The following is a 22,088-nucleotide window of genomic DNA, read 5'->3' as shown; positions in this document are numbered from 1 at the left end:
TGAGTGGAGGCCCTCCTCACTGGGCCTCTCTGTGTGCTGCTGCTGCTGCGGCAGCTCTACCTATGGCCCACCCTCGGCCCCTTGGAGCCAGTTTCCAGGGAGGGGGTCCAGCCAGCATCAACTCACTCCTTTCATAAGCAGAACCCCCCCCACACACACACACACTTCTGTGGATGTCAAGCGGTTGGGACGTATATCTGAACACCATAACCGGCTATTTGGAATTCTGAACTGCAGCCGGCTCTTACATTACTCCCCTCCTAGTATTTCCGATGGACATAATGTAAATGAGCTAGTGTCTGAACGAAGCGAAGAACATGCAGAGATTCTGTTCATGTGCTTGCTCAACCACGTTCAACTTGTTTAACCGCGCAGAGATTCTGTTCATGAGCGTCGGTGTCGGTCACACATAGGACCGCATAATGTCAGCATGTTAGCATCATATCTGAATCACCCAAAGGGTCGGACCTCCCTTTGACAAAGTTCTGCATATACTGCGGAGGACGTGCCTGAAAGCAGCTACTGAAACTAACCTACTTCACCCTAGTCCAACTTCCCTACTACTCACCCACTCCTGTACACTAAAACTACCCCACTCCCTACTCCACTCCATCCAGTGACCACCTGAGAATTGGACTCTGCTTAGGAGGCCAAGCAGCCAGCAGCTACTGGATTTCTCTTCAGCACTTTCTCTCCCCTATCTTACATCGGAGGGAGACAGGACCATCTGAGTCACTTGCACATACACACACTAGGGCTACACGATTTGGGGCAAATATCTAATTGAGATTTTTTCTGACAGATATTGCGATGTGATTTTGGAATGTCAATGAATTGGTTCGGTTCAATATTCTTTTTAGACATCCTCTGCCATTTATGGACATCTTGACTCGCCATTTATGGACATCTTGACTCGCAATCACGCCAGCTAAATTCAGAATGTATTCACGCGCTAATGGTGTGCTTCCTGAACAACTGCCCGTGTGGAACAATCATAGGAATTTAACGAGGCTTCGAGGAAGGGTTTTTGCCTCGAGTAATTTTTGTAATCGAGTTATTCGAGTAACTCGATGAATCGTTTCAGCCCTAGATTGATTGTTTGTAGCCTTGGCAATTAGATAACTGAATTGGTTGATATTGTGATTGTGATTGCGTTTATTGTGCAGCCTTAACACACGCACACACAGACACACACACAGACAGACACACAGACAGACACACAGACAGACACAGACACAGACATTCAGTGCCTGCAACCTTAACAGCACAGTCAAAGTGTTTATGAGAGGGGGCCAGCCCTGGAGTCCCTCTCAAGAATAATAAAGTGCAGTGTTTCCCATACATTGACTAATCTGTGGCGGGGCGCCACAAAATCAAAATCGGCCGCCACACATTAATATTCTATGTTTAATTTAATTTAATTTAAATTAAATATAAGATCAAATACTTGCATTGCCATTGAGCTGCGCTTTTTACGCACGCAGCCTTTCCTTGCCCCGCCCTCTCTCGTAGCCCGCTGCCCCTCCTCTGCATGTGCATTTAACAAAGTATTCACCATTGTTGAAGGATTGTTGTTGCCACATAGAAGCATTGCATAGAACAGTGTTTTTCAACCTTTTTTGTGCCACGGCACACTTTTGACACTTAAAATGTCCCACGGCACACTAACATCCTGTGTGAAGAAAAATAAAAATACCATAGCCTAACATTTCAAATAATACACAGATATGGCCTTATTATGGCTTCTATGCAAGACCTGCTCAATGAAACAAGCGCCCTCTGTTTTATTTGTAGATGACTATATCTAATTTAATTGTTGTTATGAACTGGATATGTGATGATTCTGTGAATACTGGATATGGGGCCCCGTTGTACAATGCCTGCATACCACAAATAGTGCAATCATACAATCAATGAGAGCATGTGGTTATAAATTCTTTGATGCAACAGTCGCTTTTCTGGACCAGTGAGTGACATTTGGGTAATTTTCTGCGGCACACCTGATGATCTCTCACGGCACACTAGTGTGCCCCGGCACAGTGGTTGAAAAACACTGGCATAGAAGACGTCTAAATTGCTATTAAATCCGCTTAGCATCGTGACCATGCTGCGCAAATTTGTTCAAAACTGCTGCATTGAAGTTAACTCTGCTAAGGTCTTATCACAACATAGTAGGCTACATTGAAGAGACTAAACTAAGTTAAGTTATGCAATCAAGCAGTATCTCAAAGCTAACGTTAGAATACTGTTTGGATGTCCAACTTAGCATGCTTAGCTACTTACAGCTGCTTGTCAATTTCGTTGAAGGGCTCATTTTATTGACTCTGACACTGAATGTTTGCAAAATCCCAATGTAAATGGAAAAGTCTTTTCCAAAATTAAAAAGTGCTTGTCCCAAGGAGAAGTACGAAACTTTATTTTAACTATGTAGAAAACGTTATGAATTGCATCCACACATCAGCAGCCTAACTGTGTTACAACCATCAAATCCTGGATGGCATGCAACTTTTTGCAATTAAATCAAAATTAAATTAAAGTAAATTAAATGAAAGCAAAACAGAAATAATTCTCTTTGGCTCCCCCTCCTCTGTCGCCAACCTAAGCAATGCACTTGGTCCTCTCTCACCTAACCTGCATAGCCAGGGTTCTCAAGTTTTGAGCTCAGCTTGGAGTGAGATTGGGGGGGGACTCACTCACTAATTTAAAAAAAACAATTGAAAAGAAGCATTAACCCTTTGAGACCTTGAATTTGTCATTGCAATCTATACATTCTACATCTTGTTTTTGTTTATTTTTCATGACAGTCAGGGATTTGTACCCATCTGGGAAAGTATAATGCATAGCCTATGTCTCTTATGTCAGCCTTATCAAGGGAAACCATTTGTGTTTTTATGTCACCAGGAAGCATGTCAGTAGAAATAACTTTTCATATTTAGGTGGGATAGATTGGTAGTAGATTGGAATAATAATCGTGACGCTGGGATATTCTATGGCTCACCAATTTACGAGATGTGTACTGAGTGAGACAAATATTTTATTTATTAGGCTAATTGCTTTATTCACTTGAGTAGCCTATATTGTCACTGAACCATTGGACTAAGCATGTGCATGCCGAGACCATTTTTTTTTTTTATAAGGACAGCAAGTTCATTACCTTGGGTTGCTATTACATTATGGTGGTTGGCAGGTCATTGTGTGCAGCAGTCCTGTATCTTTAGAAAAACATTTATGTGTAGCCTACTCGCTCAAATTGATAACACTCGTTAATAATAACCTAATTTTCATTCATTGTTGACATGGTCCAGGAGGCTCAGACGGGTGTCCCGTCCCGGGACCTGATGAACACGGCGCTAAAAAGCACAAAGGAGTGCGAAAGTTGCAGCTGTGACGATAGGGAAAGTGTAGGCAGCCAGGAGAGTGATTGGTCGTGTAAAATAAACGTTGCTGATGTCTGGGTTATACAACGCTATAACGACACAATCGTTATGTTTTCTTAATGACCGACAGTTTAGTTTATAGATAAGAAATACTTTTGCCATTTGGTAGGATAGGCCAAATGTTCGTGAAAAGGCTTGATTTACACACCCTGTAAAGTGCCATAAGTAGGCTGGTTTAGGCTACCAAATGACAGACAGTTAAATTTCTGAATAAAAAGAATGTTGGTGCAGTTTTGAAATCTTAAACGTGTAACCCCACACAAGCATAACGTGGTTGTAGGGAGGGAATGTGCTATTTTGGAATTTTACCCGGATACAATGAATAGCCTACTATTTTTTGATTGGATGTCGGTGGCTATTTATTTTTTTATTTGGCTGGTGAGTGGTGCGCTAGTTCTGAACCCTTCGAGAAATCCTCTCGTATCCCTGCGCCTCCTCTAGGCTATTATGCAGATACCTTGACATCCCTAGTAATATTTCTGCGTGAGAAATGCAAGGTGTGGCGTGTGAGCGTGTGAACTTGTTGAATTGCGTGTTGAGAACCCTGTGCATAGCCTAGTCAAAAACCTGGGCGTTTAGTTAGATGGGTCCATGCATTTTAACAAACAAGTCAGCAGTGTAGTCAAAGGCAGTTTTATACCAATTAAGAACCCAGGGCTCTCAAGTTTTGAGGACAGGCAAGAGTGACATTCCCCGTCGACTCCCCCCCCCCCCCCCCAGGGGGTCAAATGGGGTGGCGGGTCGGACGGGTTGCGGGAATGGGGGTGTTTCATTAATAATAGTATTATTAGTGTTTTTGTTGTTATTGATATGCCTTCAGATGTGTCGGTTAACAGTTGATCCAATATTAGTTGTGCAGATGTATAGTCCATCTTATACACACCAATTGAATTGAAATAGAAATTGTAATAATTTATACTTTTTTGCAATTATTCCATATTTAAAAGAGATCAGGCATTTGATTATCGGCCAAAGTATGTAGGAGCAATGCCCTCCTAAGTAGATGATGTGCAATGTTGGGCAAAAAACTCAAAATGGGGCATAAGTATAATTTATAATTGCTCAGACTTGCAGAAGAAAAGATTTGACACATGGCATTGACAATTCAATAACGGGCCTACCCTTTTCACCACCTCTGAGCTAGCATCCACTAACCTGGCCTTTTTAGGCTTTCCTCTCAGGGCGAATGAGATGATGCTTATTTGTTTTTTTTACCTGACATCTTTGAAAGACAAATGCAATGATTAATGCATCCATGGCCAGGATATAATTAATTATACAATATGACATGATTTTAAAAGTGACTTATGACAATATGCAATACAGTTTATTTAGTGCTAATAAAATTATTAAGCCTATTTGGAGAGAGAGATATTTATAATGTGACAATATTTATAATGTGACAATATGTTAGTCATCGTGTGATAACGAAAATATGACTAGGCTACTTGTTCTGACCAAGTGTTGTCACTGAACAGGCTGTAAAACTGTTGGCTATGTTACAGACAACAACTGATGCTAATTATCTGGGAAACATTCTCTAGCAGCAGTCACGTTGTTATTTGTGTCAAACAAGTTGTGGATTTGTTGTAACATTAAAAGATGACTTACTCTGTGCTCAAACTGATGCTCGAAGCTCAGTGGTTTCCTCTGAAGATGAACGAAACTTTGGAAACTAGCTACCCTGGAAATCCAGAGTTCTCGCGAGAGCACAATTTGAATTGTGCCCGCCATGGTGCCCGCAAGATACTCTGGCCACGAGCAATGATCCAAATTTCTTCTACCTCTCGAGCGAGAGGGACCAATCAAATCGGTGTAGGCGGGACAAAGGCGAGCTGCACTGATGATGACAGTGCTGCGACGTCCGGAATCATCTAGAAAACATTGCAAGATAGCTACCGATGAACACCAGTTGTTTGAAACGGCTTTGGCCGCTACAATAAAGGATTTCGATTTGGCTTTTCAACTAAAAGAGGAGCAGAAAATCGCCCTCAAATCGTTCCTTTGCAAGAACGATAAGGATACGTCACACCGTGAATTGTTGTGATTGGTCGTAGCGTTATCCAACTGCGTGCAGTGAGAGTTTCAAATGCATGCTTGGTGCCGCCCCTCGAATTGGGCCATTTTCATTACTCGTGGCCAGACCCTTAATCTGAAAGATTCCAGGGTCTGGTTTACCAAGCTAGAAACTAGCAGACTCACGTGAACAATTCAGGATACGATACGATTTTTTCATTGGCTGTTGCGTTAAATCTTACTCAGACACAATAGTGCTATTTCCTGATTGGCTATTGTGTAGCCCCTTTCGTTATTTTTGATTGGCTAATAAGTGGCAAGCTCGACTAAGAACTCCAGGGGAGACGTGCTTAATTCTTGCGCGGTTCCATATAATAGTGAGTAGGCCTGTTAAACTCGATTCCTTTTAAGGATCCGGGTTATTCTGAGTCACTCACTAAACTGATCCGGGTTGAACGAGTCACTTGAGTCACTTGAGTCAGTATTGCTAAATCGCAAAGAAATTCAGTCCTACGTTCAAGCAGTGCAGTGGGGTGCTTCATTTCGTTAAGTGCCTTCTCATGTTGGATGTGGATCCTCCATGATTTGAAACCAGGTTTTTGCAGTACTTGCATTTAGCCTAAGAGTTTTGGTCTCCTGGTCAAAGTGCATCCACACATTGTTCATCTTTTTGGTGCTCATGTTCAGAAACTTTGATCTTATTGACAGGGAGGGTAGCCTATATTATAATAATTAATTATTTGTTGTTGTTTTGTTAACAATAGAAAATTTGCCTAGGTCTAATGCTACTCTGCTACAATGTTTATTACCACTACTATATACTAATAGTAGGCTACTAGGAATCTATTCTAATAGGTATTATAGGCAGCTAATACTAGGCAACTAATATTATTAGCCTATTAATCATAGCTATATATATATATATATATATATATATATATCATGTTAGGTAGACTAATATAATATCATATATAATATAATATAATAAAACATAATATAATATAATATAAAATAGCCTAATATAATAGCATCAAAACCTCCACCCACTCACGGCAAAGAAAGCAGTTTGAGCCAGACTGTTTATTTATTGTCTTAGCCTAAGCAATTGACTTTCAATGTAGACATAGAAACAGGAACATAGAAATGCCCTGCAGTGACTAAATTATTATTATTATTATTATTATTATTATTATTATTATTATTACTACTACTACTACTACTATTCTCATTAGGCCTATTATTATTATCACCTTGACACGAGTAGAAACTAGGCTACTTGCTCATCTACAGATCCACTCATGACAACTAGCCGGCTGATTCGGCTGACTCGCACTCATAACAACAATGTAACTAGCTTGGCTGATCCGACTGGCTAGCCTACTCTCCATACAGAGCTTGCAATGTTTCAGACTGTCTTCGCGACCTAATTGCATTTTAAAGTAGGCTATGCGGCAGAATATATGTTATTTCAGAAGTGAACGCATGGCTTTTGTTGTGGATTTTCTTTTAACCTTGACGAGGAGTTACTCGCTCCTCTAAAGATCCACTCATGACAACGTAGCCGGCTGATTCGGCTGACTCGCACTCATAACAACGTAACCGGCCCGCCCTGCAGATCCAACTGACCCGGCTAGCCTGAGCAGCTCCATACAGAGCTTGCAATGTTTCGGACTGTCTTCGCGACCTAATTGCATTTAAAAGTAGGCTATGCCTACGTGTAGAACACTGTATGCTATTTCAGAAGTGAAAGAATAGCTTTTGTTGTGGATTTGCTTTTCACCTTGACGAGGAGTTGCTCGCTCGTCTACAGATCCACTCATGACAACGTAGCCGGCTGATTCGGCTGACTCGCACTCATAACACTGTAACCGGCCCGCCCTGCAGATCCAACTGACCCGGCTAGCCTGAGCAGCTCCATACAGAGCTTGCAATGTTTCGTACTGTCTTCGCGACCTAATTGCATTTAAGAGTAGGCTATGATTACGTGTAGAACATTGTATGTTATTTCAGAAGTGAAAGAATGGCTTTTGTTGTGGATTTGCTTTTCACCTTGACGAGGAGTTACTCGCTCGTCTACTGATCCACTCATGACAACGTAGCCGGCTGATTCGGCTGACTCGCACTCATAACGTAACCGCCCGGCCCAGCGATCCGACTAACCCGGGTATACAAAGCAGCTCCATTAAGAGCGTGCAATGTTTCGGACTGTCTGCGCGACCTAATTGCATTTTAATATACACATCTATACACCAAATCTAAAGTATGCCTAGGCTACATGCAGAACATTGAATGTTATTTTAGAGGTGAAGAATGGCTTTTGTTGTGGAATTGCTTTTCACTTTGAGGAGGAGCTCGATCGCTCGTCTACAGCCACTCATGACAACGTAGCCGTAGCCGACTCGTAGGCTACTCATGTAGCCTAACCGGCTGGCTGATCCGACTAACCCGGCTCTGCGGGAAGTTAACCAGTTATCTCAGACTGCCTGCTCACTCAGTCGCTTGAGTTGATTTGTGGAGTTGTGGTTATCCTACTTCCTACGAAATGGTTACATTTTTGGCAGATATGATGGCTAGTAGGCTAGCTAATGTTGCAAGAGGTTTGTGTGTGGCGCTGTTTATCGTTTTAGATTGAATTGTAGTAGGACTCAACTGATCCGAGTTAATGATACTAGAGACTCGCGACTCGTGGGTTAATTTAAAGATACGGGTGAAAGATCCGAGTGAATCACGACTCAAACAGGCGTAATAGTGAGAGCGGCGCGGCCAGAGACATTTTGGGCGCTGCGGCATATTAAATCTTTAAATAGTTTTTCTGCGTGAGAAATAGGGCCTACAATGTGTGGCGGGAGTGCGTGACAAAAGACCGAAATGAGTGACTGTCACGCTCAATGCGTGACACTTGAGAGCCCTGAGAACCATCAAGCTGAAACCCATTCTGTCCGCAACTGATCTTGAAACCGTTGTCCATGCCTTCATCTCCTCCCGCTTAGACTACTGCAATTCTCTGTACATTGGCATGTCACAATCAAATCTAAATAAACTCCAGCTGGTACAAAACGCTGCTGCTAGGCTTCTCACCAACACCAAAAAGAGTGATCACATAACACCAATTTTAGCTCAGCTACACTGGCTTCCGGTCAAATTCAGGATTGAGTTTAAAATTTTACTTTTTGTTTTTAAAGCCCTTAGAGGTTTAGCCCCACCTTACATCTCTGAACTTCTGCTCCCACACTCTACTACCAGGTCACTCAGGTCACAAGACCAACTACTGCTTGCTGTACCACATACACGCTTTAAAACCTGTGGCGACCGAGCTTTTTCTGTAGCTGCTCCAAAGCTCTGGAATACCCTTCCTCCACATATCCAATCCTCCCCTACAATTACCTCCTTCAAATCCAATCTCAAGACATATTTCTTCTCACTTGCTTTTAATACAGTATGATGTTTTTGGTCTTGTTTTAATTTTCTTAATTATTTTTATTTATCTTATCTATTTTCTTGTCGCTGCTACTAATGCTGTCTTGATACGAATAATCACACTTAGTTTGTGTAGATGTATGGCCTTTGTGTAGATGTATGGTCTTATTGTTATGACTTATTAGCTAACCTTTTTTTTTGTTCAGCACTTTGGCTCAACCCCTGTTGTTTTTAAATGTGCTATATAAATAAATGACTTGACTTGACTTAAACCCATCTTCCAACAACATGCTACAAACACAAACACACACACACACCTCCTAAAGTGAGGCATGAACTCACATACACACACACACACACACACGAGATGTGAACTCACCCTGGCTGAGATGGAGCCCATGTCCTTGCTGATGGAGCCCATGTCCCCAGAGAGGTTGAGGCTCAGTTCCCCACTGCTGGCGTCCGAGTAGCGCTTGGACAGCCGGCCGTTGGAGTGCGGCGCCAGGCTCACGGCATCCTCCGCGATGGATGTCCCGTCGGCGAAGGACGTCTCCTCGGTGATCTCCTTCCCCGTGCTGCTGTTGCGCTTGTGCGGTGTGAGCACCGGGGGCCCCCCGTCGGAGGGGGACAACGGCTCGTCCGAAGCGCCATTCTCGCTGACCGGCTCATCCCAGGCGTTCTTCACCACCACGGTGGGCACTGGAGGCCAGGCACTCGGTGGCGCCTCCTGCTCTGGCTCGGGCGAGTCTGCGGTCTTGCCCTCCTCTGATGTGGGCGTGCTCTTGCCGTCCTCGATGCCCGAGTCGGAGCTGGACGTTTTCACGGACGTCTCGCTCGCCGGCTTCTCGGGGACTTCCACACCACCGATGATGCGCTCCCCTTCGCCATCGTCCGGGAGACGCTCGTCGACCTTCTTGGCCTCCTTCAGAGCGGCCTTGGCCTCCTCTTCCTCGTCCTCCGCCTTGATGGGTGGCTCTTGTTCCGGGGGGTGATCAGCCTCCAAACTGGTCTGGCTGGTTTGGGAGGGATCTTTGCCCGGGGGCTGGGGGAAAGGGACACACACACACCGGTCAACACCCTCTCAGTTTCACCAGGGCCTGCTGCCCAAACTCAACTCAATATGCAATACAATATACAACCCTTTAAGTTAGATTCTGTGATTCATTCACAGAGCCTGGGCCGCTATAGACACCGGACACGTGGTCCATGGTCCTAGAGCACACACTGTTCTTGGACCATGCTATAGGACAGCTAGAGGACCATAAGGAGCCATTCACTGAATTTGAAACTGAATCAAAACTGAAACTGAATCAAAAGTGTACCGAATTAGAATTAAAGACTGTAACTTTGACTCCATAATAGTTTCTCTTGGGCCTCAATATCAATCTACATTGTACACCTTTAACACTACCTTCTCAAAGTCTTGAGTTATGACAGGCCAAACTTCACCTTTGGCATCAATGGACACATTCCAGGGGAAAGGTAAACAAGCCTTTCCTTCTTTTAGCAGCAGGGATTAATGTGTTAACAATCCTCCAGGACAGCCATTCCTGTTTACCCACATATTTGCATGTTGACATCTTCCGCTTGCGTGTAAACAAACAGCCTTGACACCTTTATGACGCAGCAATCATTTTAACTAGATGTACCGCAGAGCGGTACAAAATATGACCGCCGCCCAGTCCAGCACATTTTGTCCACAAAAAGAAATCACGCTGAAAGGCCTATATGATTCTAACTGTCTCACTAAATTGCATTATCCACACTCAATTCTCACTGGTATCTGCTAGACAACAAGTACCAAAACATTATTAGTTCATAGATTTCACACTCCCAGTGTGTGTGTGTGTGTGTGTGTGTGTGTGTGCGTGCTTGTGTGTATGCCTGCGTATGTGCCTGTGCATGCAAACGTACATATGTCTACTGTGTGAGTATGTGTCATACGTATGATTACTGTGAATGTATGTGTGTGTGTGTGTGTGTGTGTGTGTATCTGTTTGTGCACATGTGTGCACATGAAATGGGTTAACATGACCCCTGGAGGCAAACATACGGAACAAAATGGTCATCCTAGGCCCTATAGTTCTCAACATATTCACAGAGAACTGTGTCTGCCCTACCCTCCTTTTGGGGGGTCCAGTCCAGCGGGGGGGCTACAGATCAAAACGAAAAATGATGGTTCCATGCTATCCATGTGGGGGTACATGCCCACCAAGTTTTGTGTACCCCGGTCTTTCAGTGTCCTGGGAATCCTTGTTGGTGTACGTCACTAAATGTACACATAAATTATTTTATTGTAAGGCCCCCCATGAACGAAAGTACACAAAACTTGGCATGCATTCGGAGGGTGTCATAATGATCCTACACTTTTAATGTCGTGCAGTTTTGACCTTGTCAGCCAGAGATATTGTGATGAAAACACCTACATTTTTGCTTTTTAATTTTTAACTAGGTGGCGCTATACATGAAATAAGTGGTAATGGGATGGGTTGACATGCCCCGTTAAGACCAACATACATAAAAAAGGTGGACCTCCTAGGCCCTACGGTTCTCGAGATATTCACAGAAAACTGTCTCCGGCCACCTACAGGCCAGTTGGTGTATAGTAACATAAATTAATTTATTGTGTGGCCCCCCATGAACGGAATTCCACAAAATTTGGCGTGCATACAGAGGGTGTCATAATGATCATACACTTCCAATTTCGTGCAGTTTTGACTATGTTAGGTCACAGATACCTTCAATTACAACACCTCATTTTTACTTTTTTGTGTTTAACTAGGTGGCGCTATACATGAAATGAGTGGTTATGGAATGGGTTGACATGGCCCCTTGAGATCAACATACAAAAAAAAAATGGTCCTCCTAAACCCTACGGTTCTCGAGATATTCACAGAAAACTGTGTCTGCCCTACCCTCCAAAACGAAAAACGATGGTTCCATGCTATCCATGTGGGGTTACATGCCCACCAAGTTTCGTGTACCCCGGTCTTTCAGTTTCCCGGGACTCATTGACAGAAATTTGGGCATGCGAAAAAGAAAAAAAAAAAAAAAAATCTGACTAAACCTACAGTATATGACCGCCGCTTCGCTGCGCGGCGGTCATAATAACCACCCTCATAAAACAAATCCTCTGACTGGTTTCCAATGCTATACAACTGATGATAAATATAGCAGGAGGAAGAGGGGCGCACAAGCTAAGGCACTGCTAGCCAACCACGCTGCAGTGCTAAACAGGAAGACCTTTATGCAGCTTAAGCACAATCTACCACAGAGAGAGTGGGTCTGGGTAGTGGGTCACTACACTCTCATTGTGACTCATGTCAAGTTGATGGGGGTTAGTGTGAGGAGGTTGACAGTAGCTGAAATAGTACTTGTTATTTTGCTGTTTTTGTATGTTTTTTTACTCATACAATTTTCCATTAACATTATATAATGACTAATATTAACATTATCTTCTAATACATACTCCTGTGTTATGTGTAATTAAATAGATTAATTTAATTTTATATGTGTAATTAAATAGATTAATTTAGTTTAATTAACACAGAGTATTTCAGTAATTCCTCACAAACATTTTCAACAAAGCTTTGGTTCAGGCAGTCATGGTAGTTCAGTACACCTTCTGGGTTTCTAGGTACTGTGACTGAAGCATGCATGGCTATTTTCAGAGTCTTTAAATGTCAGGGTACCCTGCAATAACAAAATAGGGAGTGAGATAACAATGTGCACGGAAGTGTACACACAATGGCAGGAGAGAGTTTGTGTGTGGTGGCTGAGTGTGTGTTTTGTAAACACTAAGCACACCTCCCTCACATGGTAACTACCACTCCCCTGGACAGGCCTTGTATATCTGACCTCAGCATAGAGACAGGAAGACAAAGCTGTCTTTCTCCTCTCTTTTCTTAGCTGACCCATTCTTTCTCTCTCCCTCTCCTTAAATGTGGCGGTGAGACACATGGGAGTACTACTAGGCACATAGACTCTAGTGCTCAACTTACCTCTGTTTACATGCCTCTTCTCTCTGCTCTTGTCCATCTTCCTCTCTTTCTCCTTCTCTCCATCCCTTTCTCTCTCAATCCCCCCCTTCCCTCCACCCCCCAACCCATCTCTGTTTTACTTACTATTTTGTGCACCTCTCTCTCTCTCTCTCTCTCCAATGTACCAACTCCCTCTCACTCACTCTTTCACTCACTCAGTTTCCCGGCTTGGCTCCAACCACAGGTGTGACAACAGGAAGGACGCTAGTCATCATTTTTGTTTTTCCGAAACAAAAAGGGAAGCTAGGGGAAGCCCCCCATGTGTGTCCTACGCTTCATTAAACCCATTAGGGAGGACGAGTGAAGATGAAAGGAAGAGTGTAGCGCACACAGAAAGAAAGAAAAGTCTGCCTCTCTTACGGTGGGGAGTTCTGCAGGCTCGTCGTCCTCCCCTTCCTCTCTATTGTCCTCGATTTCCTCCATGACTTCGGCCTTCGCCTCGGCCACCAGCTCCCGTAGTGGCCTGTTGCTGGTCATCCCCTTCACAAACGGGTGCTGGGGGGAGGGGAGGGAGAGGGGTCAAAGGTTAGCATAGAGAAGTAACACAACTCAAGAGTTAGATAGAGAAGAGGCTACCACGGGGCATTATCACATGATTGCACAGGGCACAAGGCAACAGGAACCCAACTCAGAGTTAGGGGGAGGTTAAAAGAGGACATACGCGCAGGACTGAACCCCCCCCCCCCCCCAACACACACACGCACACACACACACATTTTAATACCTTTATTTGTGTTCAGTAGATTTCATTGACCACAAACAGTCTTAGATACCAGCATTGTAAACCCAGTAGCCTATGCCTCTGGTCTCAGTTCATGGGTACAAAAAACAGCGCCTTCTCCAGATGTGGCGACTACCAATTATCACAGAAATTGAGCAGAATTTTACTAGAGCCTTTGCTCTTGTCTTAGAGAGACCAGCAATCTGCAACCCCCTGACTACTAGTCTGTGGACATTACCTAGGCTTCCAAATATATACACCAACAGCATACATTTGTACCCAAGCTGTACTACAATGTCTCTGAGTGGCTGATACTTTAAAAGCTTTCTAAGGTAGGCATCCTCTAGACCAGGGGTCTCCAACCTTTTTGGGAATGAGGGCTACCTGAAGACCCGAAATCATATGGAGGGCTACTCATTTGAAACAAACATACAGTCATCCCTTTTTTGCGAGGGTAGTCCTCCTAAATAATAGGCCTATGAGATTTGTACTTTTAAATGATCAATATTGTGTAGGCCTATGCAACACTACCAACATTTTTGTTCAGTTTGTTCATTCAAAGTTTGCATGGGGAATCTAATCTATTTTATTATAACAAAAAAAAAAACAATCGTTTTGTGCAATTAATAATTTGGGTTAAAATTTGTACCCAATTTATACCCACCCACCATTATGAATTCAGGGGTTGTTTAAGTTCTGATTTCAGTGGACAATTCAGTTTTAACATTTCAATAGTAATCGCCCACACCACCCTAACATATGAAAACTCCTTTTAAAGTTATTGCACACCTGAAATCTCTCCATGATCTGACAAAAAAGGTAATGCACAGTCCTGCTCAGTCATGCATGCAACATTTTCAGCGCTATTATACGGCAGTAGCCTATGGAGGAGAAAAGGCCTGTGAGCTAAAGCAATTGTTTTTCAGTTCTTGAACAATCATGCAAGAACCGTATTTGACGAACATGGAATGGCCACAGAACTTTTGCAAAGATATGCTTCCATTGGCTACACCAGACGAGCTAGTTTTGCCCCCTTTACTGTCTATGCGTGCGAGCAGCGTGTATGCGCTCCGCTTCTGTTGTTGTTTAAAGACTGAATGGGAAACGGATTTGGAGCCAAAGGCTAAAATTTAACGCAGCTACAATTTGTAAGATATCACCAATATCAATTTAATGTTACAGATGTATGGCTACATACATTCTTAAAATGGTTCTGGTCTAGACTTAAATATCGATTGAAAACTTCACAATAGAGCATGTTTTTAGAGCGTGATCTGCAGGCGACCTTTTGGCTATTTTTAGAAGGTGCGCTGGGGGCGCCTCATAGCCGTCCCGCGGGCTACCTGGTGCCCGCGGGCACCGTGTTGGAGACCACTGCTCTAGACTGTAGTCAAATGCACAGCCTACTTCAAGAATGGTTACTTCTCTGCTGTCCTCATCAACACTCGGAGACATTGAGCCAACTCAGAGTTAGGGGGAGGTTAAAAGAGGACATACGCGCAGGACTGAACCCCAAAACAAACCCCCCCCCCCCCCCCCCCCACCCCAAACACACACGCACACGCACACGCACAGCAGGAGGGCAGGAGAGCGTTAGCGAGAACAAGAAGCGGTGTTCGGTGTTTACACAGGATGTAAGGGACAGCAGTACTGAACACAGTGCTATAGAACTGGGGAAGTGCAGCACAACACAAAACAGCAGGAACACAGGAGCCATCTCTGATGGGAGAAAATACAGCCAAAGAAATCCTCTCATCACCGATAAGCCGCCGAGACCAGTTTAACCGCCTGGCAGACTCTGGAGTAGCAATTGACTGCGGGGCGTAAACAGGAAGAGATGGATCTTTCCCTGAAATGGTGATACCAAAAAAAAAAGGCCCTACTATAGCATCTGTGCTGACCCTCATAAACAAGCCTAACAAGCTCTTGCAGTGCTTGGGACATGAAGTGTAAAATGGGCCAGAGTCAGAGAGGAGACTAAAACAAGTTGGAGAGAGGGGTTACAGAGAGGCCATCAGGGGGGTCATGCATGGTTAATTAAAGGGTCCAAACGAGGCACTGAAAAGAGCATCAGAGCGCAAATAAACAAGTGTCATCCATTATTCAGCACATCTGCCCCTGCAGGTAATTGAATTGTCTCAGCATGCACAGGTGGGCAATGAGAGAGAGAGAGAGAGAGAGAGAGAGAGAGAGAGAGAGAGAGAGAGAGAGAGAGAGAGAGAGAGAGAGAGAGAGAGAGAGAGAGAGAGAGAGAGAGAGGGGTGGGGGGGCCGGGAGAGAGGCGGGGAGGGGCAGAGAGAAAGATGGAGAGAGAGAGAGAGAGAGCGAGAGAGAGAGCGAGAGAGAGAGAGAGGGGGGGAGGAAGTTTGGGAGGGAGATATTGAGTGAGCTGGAGTCAGGTAGGAAGAGCCACGGTCAGGTTTGTCTGCAACAACAGCATCAGCAAAATGGCTCTGCTTCTCAAATGACTCCAATTAGTCAAGTCATCACCACCAGCCTCCCTGACCGGCACAGACACACCAGGGACAAACGACCACAAAACTCCACAAGAGCACTGCAGCGTCGACTCCATCTCCACCCTTCAAATACACAGCCAGAAGATACCAAAAGCACCTCAGTGCTGAATCTGTAACACTCTATATTCTATTGTAATCGGTAATGAGTGGTGTCTTCAAAACTTTTACCAGCTGGTACAAGGCTAGTTTTTACCATCTGTGTAGTGTTAGCAGCTGGTACAAGGCTAGTTTTTACCATCTGTGTAGTGTTAGCAGCTGGTACAAGGCTAGTTTTTACCATCTGTGTAGTGTTAGCATGCTAGTTTTGGCCAGCACCTCTCCAGGGATTATTGTGTGACTGATTGATGACCTGATGACTTGTGTCTGGCCTGCGTTGAGGAATCCACTGCGCTCTATCTTGGCCTGATGTTTAGTGTGAGACGGGGGTGTTATAGGTGTCTTTGCTTTTCACACAACACACACACGCACAGCTGCTGTGACCTTACTGCACACAAGGCAGCTTTACCCAGGACAGTCTTTACTGTTGTACCACTCTCACACCATTTGTGTGTGTGTGTGTGTGTGTGTGTGCGTCTTGCACCACCACTGTCTAGGACTGACAGAAGCAGCACCACCACTACATCCACCCCACACCAAAAGCCATATTGCCTGGTGGTACACAAGTGAACCTGACTGGTTTCGCACTGCTGTGACCTTCTCACTCACTCTCCCCTCTAACTCCAGCCGGAGGCGAGCTTTAGGTGCCACTCCAGCTGACAGCACTGCAGAGTTGTTCCCATTGTGCATTACGTAAAACCGAGTGTCAACACCGGAGCAATCTGCACCCCTGGGCGTCGGCTCGGCTTATAAATAGATTTATCCAAATCCGCCATTCTACAGAACTCTGAATGACCTCATGGGACGTGATGGTGGCCACAGCTACCTGGCAGGACCATCACCTTATCAACAAGTTTCACTTTTCAGCTGCAAAACATGATGACACCATCTAGACTAAAGGTCATAAAATTGAGAACAAAAGAATTATAGGCTTGTAGATAATCAAAATGTCATGTGTCAAATTGACGAACGATAAAATATGAAGAAATGAGAAAGGTTCCATATCATCTGTAGGGCACCTGTAGGGTTGTTGCTTCTGAAGACAGCCAACCTTTCCTGTGTTACACAGCCCAATGTGAAACACATGGCTTGAGTGCACACCAGAGTCATTTGGCCATCTACAACAGCATGACTGCACCTTGATGACCCATTATATAATAGACACAGCTGACCACACCCTGATCCAGTGCATGACATCTCATGGCTTCAAGTCATTCACAGAAGGGAAAAGTACAACTAAGGGCCATTTTCCCCATTACCTTTGCATTTTACATAAAGAAAAACATTATAACAAGGGTCTTTGCGAGCTTCTCGTTTTCATTACAGAATTCCCAAACACTGAAATGTGCAAGGGTGCGGCATGACTAGAAATCCCCAAAAGAACATCCCCTGTGGGCCTTGTGTAGAAATCCCCACAGTGCGTACCACCCCTCCGTACCTAAACAGGAAACAGTGAGTCCTGAATTTAAATAGACGCCACTTCCCCACTAACGCCCGTCACCCACTGACCCACACCCATTTGCATGCTATCTGGAGCATCTCACTCGTGGGATTCAGAATCAGTGGATGAAAGATGGTTTTTGAATTAGTATCCTTTGGACTGGACATGGTTTTAGTCGGGGAGGTCAGCTTTAGGAAGGTCAGATTTCAAAGGGCTGCTCAAAGTGCTTGGCCTCTCACACTCACACACACACACACACACACACACACTCTTACCTCCAGGAGCTGAGAAGCACTCGGGCGAGTCTCAGGATTCTTATCCAAAGATTTCTTCAGGAAATCCTTAAAGTCCTTCGACCTAAAACACACAAACACTGGCACATTAGGCCAGGGGCACGGTCCTCTACATATGGTGTGTGTGTGTGTGTGTGTATGTGTATGCATGTGTGTGTGTGTGTGAGAGACTATGTATGAATGTGTGTATGTTAATGTATACACACTTTTGTTTATGTTTTAATGTATATCTGACTTTGTGTATGTGTATGTGTTGATGTCTGTAAGTGTGGGGGGTATGTATGTATGTATGAGCGTTTGTATGTCAAATACACACTTGTGTTTATGTTTGTGTGTTCGTATCTGCCAATGTGAGTATGTGTACGTGTAAGTGTGTCTGTGTGTAGATGGGGTGTGGCTGGGAGCTGGATGTATAACACACACACACACACACACACACACACACACACACACACTTATGTAAACCAGATTCAGGAATTCAGTAGAGCAGTCAGCCAGCATAGTCAGGCCGCAGTGATCATTGCTTTACACGGCCGTATATCCTTCACAGTAATATATCCTTACACAAATAAAACTCTCAAATCCCAGTGTGCTTTTCATCTGGTGTCTGCTTTCAGCGGCCAGCCAAAGCCCTGCCTCAGCAAGCACTGACAAGGCGGAATGTGAAAAGCAATAAAATTGATTAGCCAAGCCATAAGCTTTTCGCACACTGGAAAAACGGGGAGACAAGGGGCTTTCTTCCCTTTAACAGGGCCCTGGAGAGATAAGGGGCAGGAGGGGCAGTAGGGGCAGGGAGGGGCAGGAGGACGGGATCTGAAGGAGGTTGGGGGGGTCTGGTACGCGTCAGATGGGCAGTCACAGCCCAAAATAAACACACACACACACACACACACACACACACACTATTTCAGTCTGAAACAATGACACACGCACACACACACACACCAAAACACACACACTTACTTCAAAACATACACACACTGAGACACTATCACATACTCATACTCACACCCAGACACAGACATAAGGCAGATTTATTTCATTTAATTTAATTTCATTTCTTTCACCCCCACACGCACCTGCACAGTGCACACACACACACACACACACACACACACACACACACACACACACACACACACACACATACACACACACTCAGGGACTCACCACTTGGCGGGCTGTTCGAGTGTGGGCGGCTCGGACTTGGCGATCTTGAGCAGCACCCTCATGGGGTTGAGCTCATGATGTGGCGGCTCGATCTGGGCCAGCTCGATGAGCGTGATGCCCAGTGACCAGATGTCCGCCTTGTAGTCGTACGGCGCGTCCTTCATCGTCTCACACATCACCACCTCTGGGGCCATCCTGCACACATCACACAGAGAAGAGATAGAGGTTAGTCCTCTATGGTCAGGCGCAGGGACATCAGAGTTCACAGACACTCCTAGTCAGGGTCAGTACTGGCATCCTTGTAGTGGGCAGGCATGTCACCTTCCAAGTCAAGCCAGAAGGTGAATCTAAATTGCTGCACTTCAATCAACACTTTATTATAAGGCAAACACAAGCATGTTACGGATTACTTAGCTGGATGCCCAACACAGATATGGGTTTTTTAGGAGAGACAGCTTTTAGTAACAGTCTAAAGTGTACTACCATTATCAATACCAATCATGACATGCCCTAAACTAGATGTACCGCATAGCGGTACAAAATATGACCGCCGCTCAGTCCTGTACATCCGTTCCGCAAAAATAAATCACACTTCAATTTGTCTCCATATTTTACTCCATCCCCCACTCTTAAAACTTTTGTGTATGCTTGTTTGGCATGCCTGAGTGTGTGTGTGTGTGTGCGGCTGCACAGAAAGTAGCCTACTGGTGCTGAAAAGGTGAATAGATTGTAGAATAGCCAAAGAAGATGTAGCATTGTTAAAACCTTTAAAATCTCTAAACAATCACAAGTAGGGCAGTTCATCACAGTTCATCCATTGCAACTGGATTGATGAAAGGTCACTTACACCTGTAGGCTACATTGTATTTGGAAAAAGCAAAAGGTATCAGCATAATGTTATTTATTTATAAACAAAAACATCTCTGTCAGTTCCATGCCGTTTTCAACAGCTATCAAAAACAAAGGTCATTTTTGGATGGATGGATTTTTTTGTGAATGTTTCTTCTTCTACATAAGATTTTAGTCATCTTTAGTTCATGTAATACTTTATTGTCAATGCACAAATTAAGTAACAGTAGTCTGAAACGTTATTGTTAATGCACAAATTAAGTAACAGTAGTCTGAAACGAAATGCTGTTTTACATCTAGTGGTGCAAATAACTGACATGTCCAAATGGGCCTTGATGAAATGCGTCGCTAGACTGTTCATACACATTTTAACGGGCCAAAGTTGAAGAGCTGTTGTCCGTTATTGTTCGTGCAAATATAGGCTGATTCATGTTCCCTTGCATTGTGTAACTGAGGTCCATGGCTAGTCTGGCTTTCACCAGACCAAGCTCAATCTTTTAAGAAATCAAAAAATAAATTGCGGGCAGATCAGGCTGGGTTCACCAAGCCTAGTCCATAGGCACCCGATATTGTTCACGCTCTGGCTATTCTAAATGCAAAAATGCATCAGGGAGTTATGACAAAACTGTAACTAACAAACTAGATCCTAATTGAAAGCTGTTAGCTTCCCTAAGCTACAGGTAGGCTTATAAGGTAGGCCTATTTACAACATAAATTGTCAAAAGGCTATGCTGGCGACACAAATAAAATCTCCTTTGGAAACCAATGGCTTACGCCTTACAGTATCAAGCGGACTTAAACTGCCATATCGTGGCGAAAAGTTGTAATAAAATTCACGCAGCTCCATGAGTCAAGGAAAGCGCGAATGAAGTAGCCACTTCTAAATGGGACCCACTACACAGTAACTTAAGGTGTGTTGCTAAAGCAGCCATAATGAAATGAAGGTGTCATTGTTTGGATACTTAACACACACGTGCTTTTTAATTTCACAGACTACAACTACCAAGCTGGAATCAAAGCACATCGATTCCCCTCTCACACCCTGCACGCACTTAAAACAAAATAAACAGGCATCTCAGTCTCACGCATGTATAGGCAAAACTGTATCAGACCGGTGTCACGTTGGTAAATCTTCCATTGCACAGAATGATTTTTGTAGCACGTGCAACAAATGACAGTCGAAAGATACAATTACAGTGCTGCTATCAATTTGCTTGGTATAACCGCATTTATAGTTTTCTACAAATGCAATCAATCAAATTGGCCTCCATCACTCAACCAACGCTAACGGTAACATTACCTAGGTCCTTATTGATATTATAAGATTAACGTACCTGCAGTAAAAACCAAGCATGTCCGATAAACATCCTCAGATTTATTTCGGCTTCAAGAAGAAATGGGAATTACATTTCATGTGAACATCATCCTATCCTTATTAGACGTTCTCTGCGGTAAACTATAGTCCTTGTAGGAAGCGTCCATTGTTATTCCAACCCACGTTTAACTTCCAACAAAATTACGTCTCACTGCAACGATGCGCCATCTAGTGGACAAACGACTACTTATCGCCAATACTGGAAATGCAGCCATGATGATGATGATGAATATTTATTTTGGCTTTCTTTTAATCCTACTGAATTTGTAATTATGTATCGGCAGTTCTAATACCGATAGTATGTGGGTGCCTGTGTGTGTGTGCATGTGTATATGTGTGCACCGCCATCTACAGGCCAATGAGTGTACAGTCACTAAATGTACACATAATCTAATTTTTTTAAGACCCCCCCATGGATGAAATTCTACGAAACTTGGCATACCCCCAGAGAATGCCAGGTCAATCATACACATAAAATTTGGTGCAGTTCTGAACATCTTAACTGAAGATAGGGGCGATTAAAGCAGAATAATATTGCATTTTCATTTTTTACAGGGGGGGTGCAAATCACAAATGAGTGATTATGGGCCAGATTGATGTGGGCCCTTGAGACCAACATACCATAAAAGATTCTTCATCCTCGGTGCCACGGTTCAGGTAGTTATTTAGGAAAAACTGCTTTTTTTGCGGTTCGGGGGGCCCAGCACGGAGGGGGAG

General features: G+C 44.0%; 1 protein-coding gene across 1 annotated transcript in view; it reads right to left on the bottom strand.

Moving 5' to 3' along the window:
* The window catches only part of stk10 (serine/threonine kinase 10), a 50,576-nt gene that overhangs the window by 11,523 nt on the left and 16,965 nt on the right, over window positions 1–22,088 (bottom strand). The window contains exons 6-9 of the mRNA XM_076274062.1: window positions 19,148–19,342; window positions 17,960–18,041; window positions 13,271–13,405; window positions 9,250–9,912 (exon numbers count right to left, since the gene is read on the bottom strand). Of these exons, the coding sequence (XP_076130177.1) occupies window positions 9,250–9,912; window positions 13,271–13,405; window positions 17,960–18,041; window positions 19,148–19,342 (1,075 nt within the window). The remainder of the gene's footprint in view (window positions 1–9,249; window positions 9,913–13,270; window positions 13,406–17,959; window positions 18,042–19,147; window positions 19,343–22,088) is intronic.

This window comes from Alosa pseudoharengus, unplaced genomic scaffold (genome assembly GCF_046254945.1).
Source record: "Alosa pseudoharengus isolate Yale_2024_CS ecotype anadromous, Long Island Sound unplaced genomic scaffold, YU_APseudo_1.1 YU_APseudo_1.1_scf_8, whole genome shotgun sequence".
Taxonomy (NCBI): domain Eukaryota; kingdom Metazoa; phylum Chordata; class Actinopteri; order Clupeiformes; family Clupeidae; genus Alosa; species Alosa pseudoharengus.
The sequence above is the reverse complement of the archived record's forward strand: the minus strand, read 5'-3'. Positions and strand labels throughout refer to the sequence as shown.